Source organism: Bactrocera oleae, chromosome 2, assembly GCF_042242935.1.
Source record: "Bactrocera oleae isolate idBacOlea1 chromosome 2, idBacOlea1, whole genome shotgun sequence".
Classification (NCBI taxonomy): Eukaryota; Metazoa; Arthropoda; class Insecta; order Diptera; family Tephritidae; genus Bactrocera; species Bactrocera oleae.
This window is the reverse complement of record NC_091536.1, coordinates 93698157-93720679: the sequence shown is the minus strand read 5'-3', so window position 1 is coordinate 93720679 and position 22523 is coordinate 93698157. Positions and strand designations below refer to the sequence as shown.

Genomic DNA, 22523 nt, shown 5'->3' with positions numbered 1-22523 from the left:
ATACATGTACACAATGTCATTATATGCATATATTTTTATACAACTGGACTTATACACATACCATACATATATACAAACATTTTTATACAGAGGATATACATACATATATTAATGCATTTATTTAGTAATTGCATTCGTGAGTTTTTCTGTTTGTCTGTCTATTTTATTACTTATTCGTGTTTAATTATTATTTAAAGGTTTTTATATACAGGCTGGGCGATCTTTGCTCTTAGTATGCAAATTGAACAATTTCGAAAAAATTATGCGCTTTTTATAAACAACATATTTATAGTTAAATAGGCGTTATTTAGACGTTTTCTCTGAATGCAACATCAAAGGAGTGACCGACTTTATTGGCCGCAGCAGCTGCTGTAATGCCATTAGTTTTCGAAAATATCGAGCAATATGGTATGGCACCCTTTGTCAATGGTTTGTGGATTACTGGCACATACTATCTCATTATGAAATGAGTTTCGTGCCTCATTAAGTTTATTCTCAATGCAAAGGGTCCGGGGTCAAGTGGTTTATGCTCAGATTTGAACAAAGTTGTGGTTACCAAATAGCTGTAACCGACTTGGCTGTTTAGAAAATTTTAAATTTATTTTACATATTAACATAAATCACATCCTGCAATTAACATAAGCAGACCCTGTACAGACATGTAAAATACGCGTGTTAACATATGTACTTAGATAATTGTAAATGTTTATAAGTAACAGTTGTTCTACAATACACATGTTGTTTTTTCTTTTTTATTATTTTAAATCATTTTTCATCATTTAATCGTAACATTACATTTCTTTGGTTTAGTGTTGTTTTTTTTTTTTTAATTTATAGTTGATATTTACAAAAATAATTTTTGACTCGGCAAAACTTATTAGCTTAAGCGAGAATAATTTATAAAATACTACTTTAAATACAAAATCTTATGTTGAAACTGTAGAAAATATAATCGTAACAAAAATTGTTTTCAAAAGAGCACAAGAAATATAATATACCGCTTAAGATAATTTCAGTAGTTTCGGTTATTTTTATAGTTTATGACATGTGCCATAAAGGTTAGCTTAAATTTGTCTTAGTTGGTGAATTCGTGCTATCGTTCATTTGGTAAGAATGAGGTGACCGTTTGCTGTTTCTGCCTAACAACCTTTTAAAATGTTAAGAGGGATAATGAAAATACTTCAACATAATCTGATTCATGTCAAGTTTGGTCAAGCCCACACTTTACTTCAAAAGCCAAGGAACATCTTTATATTTATTTCTTCTTCTAAAAATTTTAAAATTACTTAATTTTTTAATTGGAAGCTGTATATAACCGTGTGAGAACTGAATAAATTACAAAAAAAAAAACAAATCGGAGCTGCTTATGCAAACATTTCTTGGTCATAAAAGTGATGAATAGTTCAGAGATAATTACTACTGTCCATCATTCATACTAATACTTTTAGTTTTTTTTACGAAAACGTGGGGGTGTGAGCGATTGCTTGGCATTTGTAGAATAGTTCCAAGAAAATATTTCCATAATAGAGAAAGGTAGAGCATTCAATGCAGACTAACTGCTATTAGAATTTTCTGAGATGGACTGAGGTAACTGTGCACAACGAAATGTTTAAAAAATCTCAAACAAACTTACGACCCAAATTAACGCAACGGCGAAAGAGTCCAATAACCTGTTATAAATGAGAGTTAATTTAAGCTAGGTTTATGGTTTTGCTCTACTTTACTCTGTAATTTTATTGAACTCTTTCCTCAAAGAATGATATTGCAAGTTTTCTGACCTTCTCCTCTAGGGTTTTCCAATGCAGAAATACTAGAATCTGTATTTAACACAGGGAATATCGAATTTCCAAATAAAATTTTAATTGAAATAAATTTTCTTAAACAAACCGTGCAGTAATTGCATGTGCGAACACCTAAATGGCGCCACTTGATATTGGGTAACAATTTAGGGCCATACTGATTGTAAAATTAAAAAAATATATCGATTTTCATTTAATTACGATAGCTTATGCTTTTAGAAATAACATATCAAAATTTAAATCGTTATCTCAAATAGTTTTTGAGTCACAGGCTTCTAAAATGTAACCGCTAAATTCGATTCGCCATCAGCCCCAACAGCTCATAATTTTTAAACGTGTTTGTCTCAAAACTACAGTTTTTAAGTTTGCTTAAGTGATAAGTAGGAGACATATTATCCGACCGCTATTAAAGTTTTGTTACATACTCTCTATATAGTTTTTAATACAATCACTTATCAGTTTTTTCATAACATATGATCAAAAACCCCACAATTTTTTCAATTCTAATTTCTTCGACTGCGGTTCATTATATGGACAATATGTTATCATTCACAGCGAAGGCCGGAATCAATGCAGCAGTGGAGACCCTATTTTAGCGCCGTCAGAGTTTGCGTATAATTTGAAAAATACTTTTTATCTTCTTCAAATATTTTATTGTGTAATCGTATTCTAAAAGCATATACTGTATAGACTTAAGTACAAATTTAGGGTTAAAAGTTTAAAACAATTGGTACACTCGTTTTTTAATTCACAAAAATCGCCTTGTTTTAGGCGTTAGCACTAAATGTGCTCCTTTATATTGATATATGTATTACTTTTTATTTTAAAGGGGAGTACTAATTTACCTATAAAGCTGGGTTTTATTAAAACAAACTTTCTAAGGTATTCGAAATATCTAAGTATTTATTAAAATAATATTTTTTGACATTTATATAACATAATAAATTTGGAGGATTAAATTTGTTTTAATAAAAAAAATATATTTAATAAAAATGGAAATTTATGGTAATAAACTAAAAATATTTTTAAATAATTACTTTTTTTATATATAAAACTAAATTAAGCTTAATTTTTCTGAACTTCTTTTTATGAGTATCATATGTGTAAAACTAAAGTCAATAGAGTTATATAAAAAAATATAATTATATGAATATATACTCACTACAAATATTATAAATACCAACAAATTTTAAATGAACTTGTCAAGAAAAAACATTTGGATCTACTGTATTTTTTTTATTAAGTTTCCACATGACTTTTCGAATATACCCAAAGTATTGTGCAACGAAAATATTTGTAGAAGTTTTAGACTAGCCACTATTTGATTTACAAAGCTTTGCTTGTGTACATGTATGAGTGTGTGCATATGTATTGGTGTTTATTTGCTTTGCTAATTACTTTCGCTTTTGTTTACTTTGCTTAACCGTTAGTTTGCGTGCGCATTTACTATTTACAAATATTTATTTAATATCAATTATTTCACAATAATTAACACCTAGAATTTTTTTTTTGTTTATATTGTTTTTTTTTTATTTAACTTTCTTTGCTTATTTTGCTAAATTTGTTGTTTCCTTTTTTCTTGTTTTTCGCACTTATGCATAATTAACATTGTAATTGTACAGAACAAAATTAACAGTATTCAATTACAAACATGCAAATCTCACATTCTTTAATATGCCATTAAAAAAAGACAACAACAAAAAGCTATTTACTTTTCGCTCATTTATATGCCAACAGCAGTTCAATTCTTAAGCTCTTCCTAATTAACTTAATTATCATGTAGACACTATGTATGGGTGTGTATATATGTGTGTGTGAGTTTGTATGTGTGCTCGCGCTTTTAATTACTTAAATAAACTGACTACACTCTCTGCTACGTGCGCTTTTTGTGCTTTCACGGCTTCGTTTTCACCTTTGCAATTAAAAGCTTTTGCTGCATCGCCTATAATTATGTTTCGTTCCTCTGCTTTTGGTCTCCGATATAGCTTTGCTCAACTTTATCACACGCCATCCATCAGCCAGCTAGCCAACGCTTTCCTCTCTCCAGTTTAACCGCCGTCATCTTCACTGCATTAATGCCTTCGATTTGCTGCGATTGAACTATCTGCTGGCGTTGGCCGCTTGCTTCAGCCTTAATGTGCTGTAAACACCGACGAGGCCAGCTGCCATGCCAAGAAGTAAGGCTTGCGAGCGCCACACAGCAGCTGCCAATACTGTCAATTTCAATGGACGCGCTATGCTTTGCGTCGTGAACGTGGTCGTCGTCGAGGCGGCGGAGCTGGCCGCCGAGAAGTATTCGAAGAAATTACGCAGACTAGAGCCGGATGACAATGTCACTGTGTAAATAAGAAGAAGAAAAGAAACAAGTTGCAGATGAAGCAGGAAAATATTGAGAAGAGCATAAAAGACAATGATAAAATTAAAGAATGTCCAAGAGATTACAAGTTAATACAATGGGTAGATAAACAAAGGCGGCGACGGCAGAAAATGTTGCAGCGCAATTGAGTTGTTGGTTGTGTGGGAAAATCGCTCGCTTTTAAAACTGTACACAATGTAACAACCTTTGTTAATTTTTAACAACGTTGAAGAAGTAAAAGTGAAAGAAGATACAACTTTATGACAACAGCTTGGTACAAAAATGGGTTTCTTTACCTTATTTTTATGTACTTAAATTTTTCACTTAACAAACTTAACTTAACAATCATAGCTCGAAAAATAGTGAGTATAAAATATGCTTTAATGTAAAAGCGGTCAGATTTTTAGTATTGAATAGAGTTCAAATAGCTTAAGTCAACTTAAACATAAGAAGCCTTTTTTAGTTTATAGTAAAACAGTTGCCTATTTTTAACTATTTTATTTAATTGTAATTTCATGGTCTCAATTTAGAAGTTTAATGCAGCATCGTGTCTTGATAGAATTAATCAAACTCGAGTAATCTCCATTAAGTTGCCTTAAGCTAAATTAACTAAGTTGCCATAATATTTAACTCCTCAGTAACACCTTGATGTCGGTGATTAGGACAGAAAGTGTGCCTTCCAATAAAATTCCTTAATTTAATCAATTGGAAATATCAAATTTGTTGTACATTTTTTTTTCTTAAGTTCTTCGTTCTAGTTACCATACGAAAATTTAAACTATGGTAGAAAAATTTTTCTAATAAATAAATTCCTTTAATTTACTCAATTAGGCATATAAAACTTTATAATTGAGCTCAATTTGTGATATAAAAATTTAAATTTTGATAGTAAAATGTGTATTTAAAGTGAAATGCATTTAAGTATTTTTATATGTACAGAAAACTTTGGCTGTTTTGTCACAACAAAGACAACAATTGAAGTTATTACCCAATACTAGAACCCAAAATAAGAAAAAAATTTTTTGATGCAAAATTAATATTCCGCCAACAGGTGCAAGAAATTTTCGAATATTTTCACTAATATTATTAAGGGGACTTATATACTATAATCAACGTTAACGGACCTCCAACCTGTGTTATTAAGGTAAAATTTCAGAAAACTCCAATTTTTTATTATTACATGTATACTCGTAACTAGGCATTTACTCAGATCACTATATATTATGTTCTGTATATAGTTTTCCATATAATAACCGAACAGTTTTTGATTTTATCAAATATCGAGTTTTTGCATTCAAAAACGACCAAAATTATGAGTAAAGTTTAATCTATTTTCAAACGTGGCGATTTTGTAAATTTTTTTTTTTAAATTTTTTTATTTTTTTTGCAATAATTTTACTGTGTGTTTTTAAAATATTTAGAAATGCACCCTTAAAATTTTGAAATAATTGATGCAGTAATTAATCAACCAGCTAATAGACTTAATTAAAAATATGTTTGGAGAATGACAAGCTAACTAAAAATCAATTCGAGTGCTACTTTTCAGGTCATAGATAATTTGTAAACTGGAAACTCTAAATTTATTTATAATAAAACACAACATTACATAATATATAATTTATATATGAAATTAGGAAAGCCTTAGCATACCTTCAGGAGTAGTAGTATAATTGCAGCGAAATAGTTTCACTTAGAGTAATTAGAATAAAACTCGTTTGTTTTGAGATTTAACAACAATTAATATTGAACAAAATAGTACCAAAATCTTATAAAACTAATTTTTAAAGCATAGAATCAGGCGCAAAGTAAAAAATATTCAACTGAAATACTTTCTTACAGTTTCAATATATTTTAGACTTTAATTGCCTAAATTTCTTTTTATTACTTTATATTTATTCCCATCGATGCAGTGAAAGTTTAAATTACATAGATTTACTAAATTTGCGCCCTCGCTGCTGCAATACACCTCCACACACGCACACATTCATGACGTGATATGCTTGTTTGTTAGCAATATTATTGTTTTCGCTTTTATAGTTTCAGTTTTGATTGGATCCCTCGAGTGTGCCGCATAGAGTTGTGCGTCAATATACACATATACACATGTACATGCGTGCACGTGCAACAAGCGGCGGCACAACTGCGCTGGTTGGAGCATTGCGTTTAGTTGTTTAGTTGCGCAGTTGCCGAAGGGACTTGCATTGAGCTTTGGAACATAAAAAGTTATGGTAGCCAACAATGATGCAACACAAACCGAACACGTAGCGAAAAAATGCAACAAATAACTGCAACTAGTGTGTGAATGTGGGAAGATGAAGAAGAGCAAAGCGAAAAAAATGTGATGAAAGAAACATGCAATATAAATACAAGTAGAAATTAAAATGCGAACAAAAACGGCGCTGAAATGTGCGGAGAGGGTGCGCACACACATTGTAACTGTATATGCCAGTGCGTATCGGCAGCCGTTCGAAGTAAAAGTTGTTAGGGCATTCGCCGCAAACAAATTGCAAAACGCTTACGGTTTACATTGGAATTTTGTATATGTGTTAGTTTTTTTTTTTGCATGTACATATGTATGTGTGTGTATGGCCGTTTGTTGGGAATTAGATTTCATCGTCGGCGTCCCCAAGTGATTTACGTATGTATTTATTTGTATGCAACATGGAGAGGACTGTTGCACACACGCCAACACCCATACACATACATGCCTTAAAACTCTCTCACGCACACACATTTATACTCAAGCCTAGAAGCATAGGACGAGAGTTCAACAGAAAACTTTTGCCGGGTCCCATCTGCTTATTCATTTGCTCGTTTGTTAGCTTGTTTCTATTTTGTAACACCGGCGGCGACCTGTGGCTTTGGGGCTCAACTTCCCAATTTTCCACGCTCTGCACCTTTCCTTCGCTTCCACTCGGCACTTAATTCAACTTTTTTGTTTAATTCGGCTTTTGTTGCTCGGAGCGCAGGTATGAGCAGCTCTGCGCTGTCGCTCCCTCGCCAATTTATTGGTTGAGTTGTAGTTTAAGCGCATTTTTGGGGGCGTTTTGTGTGTCGCTACGGGAAATTTGTAAGTTATGCCAAGTTGCATGCCACATGCCACACTTAGCAACATGCGACTCTAATCAAATTAAAATGAGTGCATTTTCTTTGTTGTTGCTTTCGGGTTGTGCGTGATCCGTTGAAATGCTTGCAGCTCGGTGTTTGCGACAAGCATTTGTTGCATGTTGCATGCTTGATTAGTAGGTAGTCAGTAAAACCGATTGAAAGGTGGTTTGGATTGGCACTTTCGCAATGGCTTTGAAGCCCTTGAGCGTGAATGTGGTAAAATTTGGTTGCAATTTCGTGGTACGTTGGTTGTTTTATTTAGATAAAATTGTGTTTGGAAATAACCTTTAGTATACGAAAGCTTGTGTACAACTTCGTCAAATTGTATATATTTTTTGAAATTTCTTTTAAGATTGTCAATATTGACAAAAAACAGTAATTTTCTTTGATAAATTTTACATTATAGAAAACATTTCGGGATACCGAAATATTTCGGGACTTATTGATACGCAAATTTTCATATATTTACAATATTTTATTAACAAAACGCATTTAGGAATAGGTAACAACAGGAGAAATTCCAGTTTTTCTTTTGTTGCGGGATCCCGAAATTTAGAGACCAAAATTATCAAGCTAGATTCATCCCGTCTTTATACCTTGATACAAGACTTCGGCTTTTATTAAAAAGATTAGTAGTAGAAAGAAAAAACACTATTTATTTTATAAGGGCTGAAAGGTTTAATCTCCAAATTTCGGGACTGATATTATTATGTTTTTCATTTCTAAGGTTTTTATTTCACGCGGTAAGCGTAAAAAAAAGTCGAAAATCGAATGCCAAAAATTTCGGTCAATTATCAAGTTTTGCTTTATCATGAATACATATATAATGGTAAATATTAAGAATATATAACGAAAATCTAAAAGCGAGTATACAAAATTCTGTGGTAGTAAAAACAATCCAGTAACACGTTTAAAATGGAATCCCGAAATTTGTATTGTTTATTCCATGAAGTTTTACTTTACTATAAAAATACATTTATTGAAAATTTTTTGTTTTACCAAGTAAGTAAAAAATTTCAGTAAAAATATCTATTTTAGAGCATTTATCCTGTTCTTACAGGATCCCGTAGGTTGTGTCCACTTTACTTTATTGAACAGAACGAAAAGTTAAACATATAGTTTCGTAAATATAATGTTTTTTTTTGTAGTAGAACAAGTTTCAAATATCAGCAATTTTAATATTTTTTTTAAGAGGCCTTTTATGATAGTCATTATTGTGTTGTATTGCATAAACTCCAACCAGATCATAATTGAAACATGTATGAATGCAATTCCGAATGCCGAAGGCAATACTAATCTAGTACATCAATCACTGTTGGCTCGAAAATTAAAAATTGAGAAACAATATGCATCTAAAACAGAATTTCTTCGAAATTTATTGAGTGACTTTTAACATGACAGTTTACATAGAATTTTAATTTTAACAAAGATGCCACAAACACTTGATGCAAACAAATCCAATTTGCATGTCTCCGAATAATTTAAATAAAATATAGACATAACAGTACATACAACCACAATTGTAATTCTTGTATTGTATTTTAGACAAGCTTCATTTGTATAACAAGACAGCTTTGTTGTATTGCATCGAATTTATCAACTAAAATACACAACAACAAAGAACACCCAGAGGCAGAAAAACAAGAAACCAGTGAATGAGTGCTGAAATAATAATTTTTAAATAATTTCATTATATCACGAGCAAAATTAAATGGCCGCCGGGGAATAACTTCACGAAATGTCAGTAGAAATTAAATAAGAAAACATGCGGCAAAACAAAGACAACGACTGCGAAGAGACCGGAGAGCGTAGAAGCAAACAGTAAATAAATTAAAATGGGGTCATTCGGCGCTGAGCGCTGGCCACGCGACTCTTGAAACACCCACATTCAGACGGTCAGACAAAAATGTGTATAACGTCAAATGAGCAGTTGGGGAATTCAATAAACGTGGCAGGACTTGCAACGCGTGTCATTTTCGGCAAATTGAAATTTGATATAGACGCAAAGAGGTTCAAGTGGAAATAAAATTTAAATACGAGTTCAAATAATAATTACTGTTTATTGAAAGATAGAATATTAAAAGCGGTGACCTATCATTGTTACATGAAGGTTACTCATAAAGAGAGTACTTTTTAAACACGCACGAAACGATTTGTGAAACTATTGTCATTGAGCTCTTAAGATGATAACTAAAGTTGTAGTTACCCTAAAAGCTTCCATGTGCAATTATACTATGGTCAAATAGCTACCCTTATTGGCAATTAAAACAATTTTAACTATTTCACACTTAATTTTAACTAAATTAAAAGGCAGCTGGTAGATAATTGAGAAGAAGTTTGTAACATATACACTTCCGCAATAACCCTAAACAGTTTCTTCAGTTGCACGAAGAAGAAAAAATCGATAAGGCCATCTGTAATGTAAAGAGATGACAGGAAATTAAAAAATTCAATAAAAATTAAATTGCGTTGATGTGACTCAATTTGATTGATAGCAACTTCTTTTAAATAAAGTATTCGTTTCTGGCTTTCATTGTCCATTATACACAAAATCTACTTAGTATGTACTCTTATTAAGAATAACTCTGATTTTGATAAACATTTCAATGAGAACACCATTTTGCAATGTATATTTAATAACACTTAGTCCTAAACTCGAGTTTGAGTTGTTATGTATGTTACCTCATTTTACGTTGAGCCTTTGGATGAAACAAAATCTTGCCGCTGTTAGGAACACAATGGTAGTCTCTTGATACAAGCGCTGGCTGACCCTCTCCCGAAAACTTTAATGAAACAATATCTTGCCGCTGTTAGGAACACAATGGTAGTCTCTTGATACAAGCGCTGGCTGACCCTCTCCCGAAAACTTTAAAAAACTAAAAGAAATCCTTGCTCACTCACAACATTTCCCATTTACCTTTCTCTACTAGGTGGTTGTTCGTAAATCAAATCAGCTGGGATATGAAAAATAACAAGTAAAATTATTTTTTGTTGCAGCAACAATTGAGAGCCGTAATTTAAATGCCCAAAAGTATGCTTAAGCTAAATTAATTCGTTTCACCAAAATGCTACAATGTGGAAAAGCTAAAATGAGTACGAAAGTGTAACTCTAAACGAAGACTTAAATCGTAAAAGCAACAACAACATAACCAGGCGCCAATATGCAAAGGGCACGACTATAAATTAGTTGAAACCGCCAATAAATACAATGAGCTATAAATAAAACGAGGTTTAGCAAGCGATATTTACTACAAATGGTACAAACACAACTCTTCTCTCTGTAATAAATGAGAGCTGGTTTTGGAAGAGGTTGCTATGTAAGTTATTGCAAATATTCAAATGAGAGGGTTGAAAGAATATTCATTTATATTATTTATAAATTTTTAATAAAATTTTATCAAAAGTTGGCTATTTTGTATTTTCATTGTAAAATTTTATGTTTTTTAAAGTTTTTAAAAATTATTTAACTTCCACAAAAGTATAGAAACTTGCTTTGTCGCACTAGTATTTCAAGTATTCAAACTAAAACTAAAACATACGCTGCACCAATTGGGAAAAGGGATCAAAGAAAAGTGAAATGTCACAAAAACTACACACCGCAGCTCCGACGACAAAGCAGCGCGTCATATTTTTTTCGTGATTTTCTAACAAACGATTTGCTTTGCTGCAGCGCAGCGGGACAGCAAATCTATTTTCCACACGCTTATCATAGGTTAAAGGCAAAACGCTTTTGATGTTGTGGTGAAACAAAAGAATTGCTGATGGGTTTTACTATTTTTTATTAGAATTTTTGTGACAGGTGTGCATGTAGGGTGTCTATTATTTTCAAAGTTAATTTTTATTTGGCAAAAGTCTTCTGAAGCTTGAGTTTATGCCCTTTATAAGTGATTTAAGGTAAACAAGCTTTTTATTAAACAAGTAAGCCTACCATTTGTATTCTAGTACAAAAATACTCTCTCTACAAAAGAGATCTTGATGATTTTTTTTAATAATACTACTGATTTAAAATTTATACAAAGTTAAAGTTATACATCAAATACACTAAGGTTCAGGGATTCAGTAACTGACTATTCATTTGTGAGGCACTTGCATGAATGCTCAGTACATTTGATGCATAAGTTTAATTGCGTATAAGTTTTAAAGGAATTATTTTATGAAAAAATATCTTTTTTGTAGAGCGGAAAATTTTGTATTAGAATATCACTTTCTTAAAGTTGTGCAGTCGCAAAAAAGAAAAAACAAATCAACTTGGGAAAAGCGGACACTCTAATGTATTTAGATACGTATATTTATAAAAACATGCACTCGAAAGTGCTGTTGGAAATATGCTCATATAATCACACATATACCATATTAATATAAATACTTATATACATTTGTGCATATTTAAAATACATAGTGCTAAGCTATTTTCATTCATAACAGCTGATTTTGATGAAATTTTTTTACAATAAACACAAACGTTTAACTTATTCCTTACAATCTCTTACAAAAATGTTTTCTTTTCATTACATAGACAACATTCAAAAAAAAAAGTTTTCACTCATGCGACATTGACCATCGTAGATGCTACTTACTTTACCTCTCTAACGCATTGGGTTTGAAAAAATTATTCTTCCACCTTTGCTATAAGTTTACCGAAAAATATTTTAAATATTCTTTTTTCCATTTATTATTTTATGAGCTTTTGTTAAACATTTCAAAGAATTGATAATATTATTGATTTTTGATGTGTCCACCTATTAAGATAAGGTCTACATAAAACACTGTAAGTTCGCGGTGAGCAATTGGTGTGGTGCCATTTTCAAGTGTTTGGTCAGTTTTTTTTTCATTAATAACTTTGATGTTATTCTTCAAGTCTAGATTGGTCTCAACGTTTAGAGTCAAGTACTTGACTCATATATGTTACAAGTTGACTCGTTGTACGAATAGCGTTTTTTACTAAGACAAAAGGAATTAGAAGCAACTGGATCTCCAAAAACTCAGTATATGTTAGCCAAATCACTTCAATATCGAGATCTTAAACTGAGAAAAAGTTATTGGTTGCCTAGATTGTATTATAGGTTATTTGACTGTGGTTTATTAGTACAGAGACCAACCGGTAATCGGAACTTATATGTTACAACTTTTTTGTAACAGTTACGGCCAGTGTATTGATCACCTCTCCAGACGCTCTTAGATTCCACAAGAAACCGATTAGCATATGGGGCTTTCAGAAGTATAATCCAGTTATTTACCAGATACATTAAATAAAGTTTTTAGTATTTACAATCAAAAGTCAATCTAAATTAAGCTGTATCTCTTCTCTTTGGTACTAGTGAATTATAGTCTAGGTTTAGTTATTAATTACTGGCACTTTCTGTATCATTTATTCACGAAATAACCAACAAAAATTCTTGTCAAGCCGAGTTCTACATCAGTTCATAAAAATCGTCGTACATGTGGGGTTATAAATTACACCGAGTAGCGCTCTCCCAAAACTTAAAGATTTACTCTAAGGAAGCTTTAAGCTCACAGTCTCGGTCGGAGACAGTGACTAGAAGGCTAGTTCCGCGCCTGCATGGCTTGGCTTAATTATATTACTAAGACCTATGTTACTTAAACTTTGACTCCACTTAAAATATACTATGAAGCAAAAATAACTGTAAATATTTATCGCTTCACAAAAGTTGTGTTCGAAGAAACACAGCTGGTCATTTCGCCACCAGCAAACCGCCTAATGTAAATTTATTAAAGTTAAATTGCATAATCAGCGAATCTTCAGGAAAAACTTGCCACATAACTCACTATACACCACGCATAAAGTAAATTTGCAATAATACAACTAGAAATGCTGTTGTATGCATTTAGGTAGACACACTCACCTCTAGCTGGCACTGGATCCTTTTGCGGTGTGCCCAATTCGATTTCCTTGTACTCCTGATACAAATCACCAATTTGTGCTGTGCAACGCAAAACCAAACCGCCATTGCCAACAACACCAACACCACCAGTAGCACCTGTATTATAGGATACACCCATAGCAGCCTGACTGCCGCCCAGGTGATTCATCAAGTGCTGGGTATTAACGGCGGCAGCAAAATGTGCTGCATGCAATTGCAGTTTCAGGCTCAGTCTCGACGCTATTAAATTGTCAACCGTTCTGATGTATTGCGTTTCGCCCGTTGATACCTGCAAATGGATAAGAATAATAAAATAGAATGTGCTACTACAAAAACAGTAAAAACCGGTTAAAAGTAGACAAACAGAAATGTTAAACACTTAAAGGAAATCGCAATGGTAAGTAGTAGTTAGGAGCTAGAGTGTAGTTTTATTAGGTTATAGTTGTTGCTGTTGCTGTGCTAGTGTCTGCAAATAGGCGAAAATGCCTGAGCAAATTGCCATGTAAGTGTATGTAAGTGCATGAGCAATCTGGCATGTAATACCGTTAATCGCTGTTCGTAAGTGTTTGTTATTCACATATGTATATGTGTTTGCGCCCCTACATGTGTACTTCAATTCTTGCTTGAACAAAGTACCGATTAAGTGTGCACAATATACTCAACTCAGCTTAGACGGGCCTGTAGCTGGGCATTACCTCGGCTGTAGTACATCAAGTGTGGCACTTTTTATTGTATTTGTTTTTTGTTGATTTTTGCTTCGTGCGACCATTTGCAGTTTGCTTTGTAAATTATAGTTGTGTCGTGATTAATGCCATTCGGTCTGAATGTGTTGACACTAATTAATTTGAAAATATTGCACCTAAAGTGAGCAAGTAATGGACGCTGCGGCCTTAGTGCGACGACTGTAAATGATATTTAATGAAGTAGTGTCAATTTGGGTGAAAAAGGTACTTCAGAAAAGCAATTTTTTTCTATAATTCCGTGCAGTGCATGGCTATTTTTCCTTTTTTGGAAATACATTTTTTATTATTATTATCCGTTTTATAGGGTGTGTGGTTCCTAAAAAATACTTCGATTTTACTTTATTATATTTTTTTTTTTTCAATACAATTTGACTGTCATCATAAACGAGCATCTGATCACTTTCGATCAGTTGGGTTTCTCTACAGCGCGTACAAATATATGCCAAAGCAAGACCTAATCTTGTAGACACACATTAATATTAACTGGTTTGTTAAAAGTTAAGTGTAATTTTGAAAAAGGCTAGGCAATACTAGTTAAAGAGATACTCCGCATAGATTATATGATATTATATTGTACCAAAATTTTATTTTTGCTCTCTTCTGTAGAAACATTATTTTTTATGGGTTTTTTGGTTGTTTTTATTTCAGTTAATTAGTTCAGCTAAATTAATTTCATTAATTTTCTATTTTATAATAAACATATTTTTTTTATAAATTTTCAATAACTTTCTTCCACTTGTTGTTAAACGGCATTTTGTGAAAAGAAATATATCATATTTACGCTATTGGCATTTTGCGCTCATATCCCTTAATATGTATTTCGCGTTATATGCTACAACAAACTCCTCCAACCATGATAACCAACCAACCGTTTTTGGTTACTCATACACAATGACGCACCGCTCATAAGTGGTGTATGCCAAGAAAAACAAGTGTATTTACTATAAAGCGCACTTGCGCCTGCCGCAACTGTTTTGTTTTTAAAAAGAAGGAAAAAAAATTAAGGCGAAGAAATGAAAAAATAACAACCAAGAAAAATTGGTAACCGAAAAAAAAATGTGTGGCATGGAGTGAAGTGGATAGCAATTGCAATTTGTCCGAGGGTTATTACGGCGATGAGTGAACAACTGGCGCTGCGGATGGTCAGCGAGTGAGCACACGTGACAACATGTGTCACTATGCATGTGTGTAAGTATGGTGATGTAAAATTGGCGATTATGTGTGAATGTGGGCAACCAGGCGGCCAAACAACAAACCAACAAGCAATAAGTACATTTTCGCCGAACAACATTGTAGATGGTTGTCAGCTTTGTTGGCTGTGGTTTTTGTTGTTTTTGAAGTAATGGTTTTATATGTAAACATTTGAGTTTATATTTTTGAATTTTTTTCCTTAGTTTTTGCATGCTTTTAAGTGCATTGACGTTTTGCCATATCTGACCATACCAAAAAATCCAACAATAACAGCAAACACATAAACACTGTCACGTAGTAGTATCGCCCCTTATGCATTCATATCGCAACTGCTTCCGGTCAGTGAGGCGTCCAAAGGATGTACATCTTCATGCACGGTGTTTGTTGTGCAACCACAACGTCAAACTGCTCGGCATTGGTGCAGTCATCGGTTGCATGCTTCTTTATGTGTGTGTGTGTGTGTGACACGCGGACAAGGAACCGGATTTGCTTGGCTTGCCGTAGCGGTTGAGTTCAGCTGATTCTCGCTTTTGGTCTTGTGCTTTTCATATGGTGACAAACGCGGTCTCGGGTTTAACCTCAAGTCGACGCAGTGAGCGCATGCATGCCTGCACTTGCAATATAAATAACTGGTTATATTTTACTTATATATATATGCACTTCAGCTCAACGGTCAGCTGTATATTGTATATTGTTTTTTTTTTTTAGAGTTTCACTTTATTTAATGCGTTCTTGCAATCAACTGCTGCGTCTGCTGTCAACACATATCGCAGTTTCTATTTCCGCACAAATGGTTGCAAGAGTTCCGCTAAATGTGATGGTAGCTTCGTAACAAGTCACATAAAGTGTGACTAGAGATTTGATTGGTGAAGTTTTGAAATTTATGATTTTAGGTTAACGGGGTTTTTCATGTCTAAAATAAATACCTAGTTTAAGTGTTTTCCGCTGAACTATTTACTGCATTTAAATATAATAGAAGCGGGATATATATCACGATGTCTGCGACCTCGTCTTCTGGTTCTTTTTTCCGTCTTTTTATTAAAATAATTTTAAGTTTTCTTGAAAGACCGAAGAGCCTAAAGAGTGAACTACACTGCTTAAAAAAAGGTTTTGCCAGTAATAATTTTGATTAAAATAGCTTACGTAGGTGCTTGAATTCTGATTATCCATTGATCTAGTCATATTTAAAAAAAAAATTAAGTAAAATCGATAACTTCGACTGCACCTAAGCTAGAACATAATTGACAGCATTTTTGATAACAGCTATATGTAGAACTAAATCTGACAATCTAATCGGCCAACGGCTTGCACCAACCGTAAACGTTGTTTGTTCTAGTCACGTCGATTAAAGTTTACTCAATAAGGAAAAGAGATCCTTTATGAAGAAATGTAGCTTAACTTTGATCAGTCAGTTTATATGACAGCTGTGAAAGAGAAAAAAACTCGTTCAAAATAAGAAAAGTCATACCTTTTATATGCTCAGAAAAGTAAATATATTCTCAAATCCGTCTTTTAACACTTCAGAGTAGACAATTCTTAGAAGAATTCTTAATTTAACACAAGCGTTTACTGACAGTGCGATATTTGTGTTTTTAAAATAAAAACAGATTCCAGATGTGTAATATAACTATTGTGAGCGAAAAAAGTTTTTCTCTACTCTACAGTTTTGTTCACCCGGCCTAAATGGTTACAGCTATCTAGCTACTTACTCTTAATGTTGTACGGAAGCTTACTTATTAATAAATGAAACGATGAGCTTAACTGTAGACAATATTTAATTTTTTTTGTTCTTTACCACTTTTTTTGCAGTACCTGACAGAGGAGTGTGTGCACGGTTAGCAAACTTCCTCCGAAGCTTTACAAAGTGTTCCATTTATTACGAGTATATAATAACCGATTTCAAGAAAAAAGAGTGTTCTCTCTTTATTTTTATCTTTCTTTGTCTAGTGAACCAACTTTTGTTTTAATAATTAACTGGCAGTGAAAGAAAAAAATTTACAGAATTTTCCCTTGCGTTATTCAAAAAAGTTTCTATTCGCGGGTCATAATAGAACGAACGGCTAATTTTCATCAATAAAGCATAGTAATTTTTCTTCGTTATTATCATAAGAAATAATCTAGCTTTTTAATTGAGACAATATAACAAGTAAAACGAGTTAAAAGCCAAAAGCTCAAAAAAATTAAAAAAAAAATTCTAATAGAAAAATTATTATAGGTTATATAATGGAAGTTCTTAAAAAAATTTAAGCATGAATATCATTAAATGTTTACTCAAAGGTTTATAATATTTTTCGGTCAAGTTTATAAACCAAATCATCATTGGTCAAAATAGAACCGGTATTTTTGAAATAGAACATTTTTATTTTATTTCGAAAATCCGATTTTGATTCCATATGGCAAGCGAAAAATCGTACACCCCAACAAAATAAGAGGAAATGGTAGGCATAATCTACATATTTACAGTACAGTACACCATAACAAACATCTATTTTTCCTACCAACACCATTTGTAATGCAACTCTGCAGCACTTACTTTGTGGCCTTAATAACAAAAATCCAATATGAGCAAAACTACAAAAATAAAAACCACGAGACCAAAAAGCCCTCTCAGTCAACTTGCAACTGAGTGCAACGAAAAAAGTCTTCGAATATGCGGAAGTCTAAGCCTACCGAGAAAATAAGAGAAACTATATATACCGCAAATAGAGTTTTATTATTTCTTCAAATGCGTCAGCAGATTTTCAACTTCCGTCCCGAGCTTTGCACGCAAATATTCAGGTTTTTCCGCAACTTCTTTGCGCGTTTGAGTTTTTTCTTTTTTTATTTTTTAATTTTTTTTGCAGCACTTTTGCGTATGAAGTATAGCGGCAAACACGCATGTATGGCTGTGGGGGATTTGAGAATAAATAGAGAGGAAACCTTATTGTTTGCACCTGCAGCCATACACCGATGTATGTACTCTGTTGCGAGCAGCAAAACTACCGAACTGACACAATGACAGGCGAAAACATGATTGCTCAAACGACACACCCCTTCTTCGGCAACGGAATATTGTGGTGGTGCGCGAGCAAATTTCCTGCTGTGCTGCGTTTATAACAGTGTTCCTTTTGTTTTCCACGGAAACCTTATTGCATTTGCCATTCCCTTTCTTCAAACACTTTTTTCGCATGACTGGCGGTTATTTGTCGTTCATTGGAATTTTCATTTTTATTTTTTCCATTGAAATCAATTGTTTCACTTGCTCGGGGGTGATGGTCTCTACTGTTGAATGGGTGGGCAAGTTGAATGATTCCATAGTAAGAACTGTGTTGGGGTTTTGCATATCTTTACATGTACAGTTGTGTGTAAGATATAAGAAATTTGTAGAATTTCGAAAAATTAAGGTCATTATGTCATTTTCACTACATTCCTAGGCTTAAGTTCTGTTGGCAATCGTTTTTGACAAACTTTCTCGAAAAAATGCTACGAAATTATCTTTTAGATCTACAAATATTGAATTTAAGAATTAGAGGTTAAAAATGAGCACCTAAGAATGTAATGTGTAATGCCCAGATATGTTTAGTTAACAATTTTTTTTTTTACTTTCAAAATTTTACTTTATATTTTTTACAAATACATCACAAGAAATTGCTTTTTTTTAACGAATTGATCTCAGCGCCATCTATGTGGTATATATACTTGTATGTTCGAAATATTCTAATTCACTTAACTAGTGAGCGTTGCATATATCCAACAAATCGTTCAGTAATAATGTGTTTTAGCAATATCATTAAGATAAAAAACATAAACAAAATTTACATTCAAATAAAGATTTGTTTTCCTACAGAAAAATATAAAATTTGAGAAAACGTATACTGTTTTATTTGAAATAAAACTTCTGATTATCGCACTGTTAATACGGCAAAAACTTGACTCTGCAAAAATGTTTGTACATATTTTTTTTCAAATTATATTTATAAAATCGAGGTAAATTAATAGCCATTTGGCCGTCTAAGTTTTTTAAATAATAAAAATCACAAAAATGTTGCCTACGTGCAGGCGCATTGATCTAAAAGCTTTGCTAACTTGTGTATCTTTCCAGCTATTCTTCTCTATGTAAAACTGTTTCTAGCTACAATTAAAAGCCATAAAAATCTAATAAATCCAATAAAAGTAACTTTTTTTTTGAACAGAAATTTTCAATTTCCGTTATTTAAATGCAGAATACTTGAAACTATTTCGAAGTTATTGCGCTTATAAAAGCCTGATAGCCAAAAACAAAAAAGAGTGTCGAAAAAAATTCGTATGATGGCACTTTAAAAATCTATAAAAACATTAAATATCTTTTTCTAAACCTGAAAGCAGCACGCTCAATGCATGTACAGTTCTAACTGTTAAAAACCACTCGAAGTAATCTTCTTAAGCATGCTTTCGCTTTTCAAATTGCAACAAGCATTACTTTTTATAAATAACGGTACATGCGTTTTTGCATTTTCGCTGCGAGCACTTGAGGAGCATTTACTTTTTTATTTTTAGCTTTTTTTATCTTCATGCTAGAAAAGCTAAAAAGTCTCATTAAAGTGCTAATTATTTTCTAAAAGGCATACAAAACACACATGTGTGTGTGTATATGTGCATGTGTGTTTAGGTGCCTGTGCATAAACATATAAAAACAACGGCTTAGAATAACGATGTTAAGTGGTTACATTCGTTGCGCAATCGCAATTGAGGTCAAGGAAAGCGAACTGCGAATGGCTCAGCGTTACAGAGAAACCGCAACGACCACAAGAAGTCTCCAGGCGGCTAATAGCTAATGTGACCGCTTGCAATAACAGTACACAAAAATATGTGGTGCCGTGCGCGCTTGCATCCGTGGAGTGCCACAATGCTGGCGCCTTAATGACCGTCATTTAGTGGGAAATGCGGTCAAGTTTCTATACATTTTTGAGAAATATACAAACCATATAGTAGGTGTTGTGGTGAAGTTGTTGGTGGAAAAAGTATCATAGGTAATTAAAATAAATTTATATATTGTATAAAAACATAACAACATATACTTGTGAGTTGGCAAACAATTTTTAGAGTTTTTCTTTTATCTAGAACACATCACTTTAAAGAATTTTCTGGTGATTTGAGGCGTAACTCAAAACATTACATACATTTCATTTGCTACTTTTTCTCAACTATCTTTAAACCTCAGCTCGATGACGGCTTTCATATGCTCAGCTAATTTGTTGAGTGAGTATCTTATCAGATGATAGGGAATACCTCGCGAATTCAACACAATAACTTTGTTTTCGTTTCTACAAGTAATTCTTTTTTGCTAGAGAGTAACACTCGAGGGTAATGAGCAGCGCAAATCGAACATAGCAAATTCTCACTGTTGAAATAAATTAGGCTGTGTTAATAAAAGAGAGTGGCAATAAACCGTTCGGAGAGCTATCTATCTATCTTACACAAAGAACTAATTAACTTTTTAACATTAATAGCCCTTAGTTTATAATATTAGAAATATAAGAAAATATGTAAATGAAAACACTCCAAATATCATTAAAAGCCTGTGACTGTACAATTATCAGAAAAATAATTAACAGTACGCTCTTAAAAGGAGGAGAAATAAGAACGGAGAGCATGAACAGAAGCCGAAATTAATGAAGTTCACAATGATAAACGGATCAATATTTTTTTTTGTGCTTAGTCAGAAGACAGACTTTCAGATACGACTTCTACTTACAAGCATTCAATGATCACTTTAAATTGATTTTCTAATGTTCTATAAATATCGGCTCATGTCTCTAGTTATGCCGACTTTGTTAATAAAGCTACGCCTATTTCATAGACCATCTTAAATTCCGAGTTTAAATCCCAAAAAGAAATCAGTGAAAAGTAGAGCGAAGTAGAGCAAACCGTGTAAAGGAGACATTTTTCAAGTGACAAGTGCAAGTTTCATCTACGCAAATGAAAACATATGTAAATAATGTGGGTAAGATGGCAAGCATCAACCGGCTTGCCAGACTGTCGGCTCGCCTGTCTGCTACACGTATGAGAATTCATTAAGCGTAAAGCGTTGGCGGCAGCAAGCGAGTACCTCAGCGCTACTTTTAATGCAGAAGAAGACTGCGAGTGTGTGTAAAATTCATATATACTTTCATCCACTTATGTATGTAGTTGTATGTGTATTTAAATACGTGTACATATTTGCATAATTTTGCACGTTTGCATTGGTGTCATTGCTATACTCGCTTGGTATATCTTAATTACAAGAAATGTTGAGGTGCGAAAAGCGCCGGAGCACACGGTTGGATATATTAAAGTACATTAAACAAAATATTTATTTTTGTGAAAGATACCTTGGAAGAACGAAAGTACTATTTGAAGTGGTACCTTAATATAAATAAGGCGATAAAAGTGGTTAACTGATCTTCAAACTTAACAAGTGCTATGATATTATGTTCTGTAAAATAAGTATGTCTTTGTAGAATCGAGTAGGGTCATATGCTTGCGCAACTCTATAGGAATTACAATCAAATGTCAAACAAACGAAAGGACGAGTATTATAAAAAAAACCAGTAAAAGCGATACAGTAGTGTATACCCCTTAAAGTATACCTGTGAACTACATGCTAATTTTGCTATAAATAAATTTTTAAAATAAAGTTAAAAAATAACCAACACTTTCAAATTCTCTAAGGCAAAATGAAACTTAAATTTTCCTGTTGGGTCTGCATCCAGCAGCATAATAAATATATAAATATTTAGAACATGAGGAACTAGAACGAGTTTAGACATCTGTGCGTAACGAAGTCGACAGATAAAGATATAAATAAATAATTATGTCACATAATGTAGTACAAGTTGGTGCGCCAAAAAGTATGCAAATGTATGTCTGCTTAAAAGTTGAATAATTTCTGTAGGTAAATTTGTTTTAAGCATGAGCTTTTAAGATCTTTAAGTTTATGGAAAGAACAATTTTATATCCAGGAAGTTAAGCTTTTGACGCCTAAAAGTAGACTTAATTTACTTATTGGTTGCTTTGTGGGTTATGTTGGTTCCTTTTCACTTTTATAACTAAAAAAGTAGATTGAAAATTTCCATTTAAATACGTAATATTAGTAGGTTGTGACTCATAATCTTTGAGAGCTTTTTAGAGGACTTTTCCGGCCGTTTTCTACAAATATGCTGAGGAAACTCTCAAGCCACATACGAGAAGAAAAGCGATATGATTTTTTTCATGGTTTATGGGCACAAGAAAGTTCAAGGAAGAAATAAAATAAGCAAACACGTATAAAAAAATAATACATGAAACAGAAGTTGTTAAAAGCTCTCAATTGATTCGAAAGCAGGAGACCCCTTTTTGTCGTTGACCGCTTTACAGCTTACACAGTTCTTTTCCACCACATTTCGCTTTCATATCTGTATCACCACAGCTTCGGTTGTTTATATGCTTTTTTAATCGGTTCATTGAA

At 32.9% G+C, this 22523-nt stretch overlaps 1 protein-coding gene across 1 annotated transcript in view; it reads right to left on the bottom strand.

Moving 5' to 3' along the window:
- Positions 1-2891: 2891 nt before the first annotated feature.
- LOC106622699 (uncharacterized) overlaps positions 2892-22523 on the bottom strand; it is a 150178-nt gene continuing 130546 nt past the window's right edge. The window contains exons 6-7 of the mRNA XM_036356963.2: positions 13128-13434; positions 2892-4135 (exon numbers count right to left, since the gene is read on the bottom strand). Of these exons, the coding sequence (XP_036212856.2) occupies positions 3900-4135; positions 13128-13434 (543 nt within the window). The 3' untranslated portion in view covers positions 2892-3899. The remainder of the gene's footprint in view (positions 4136-13127; positions 13435-22523) is intronic.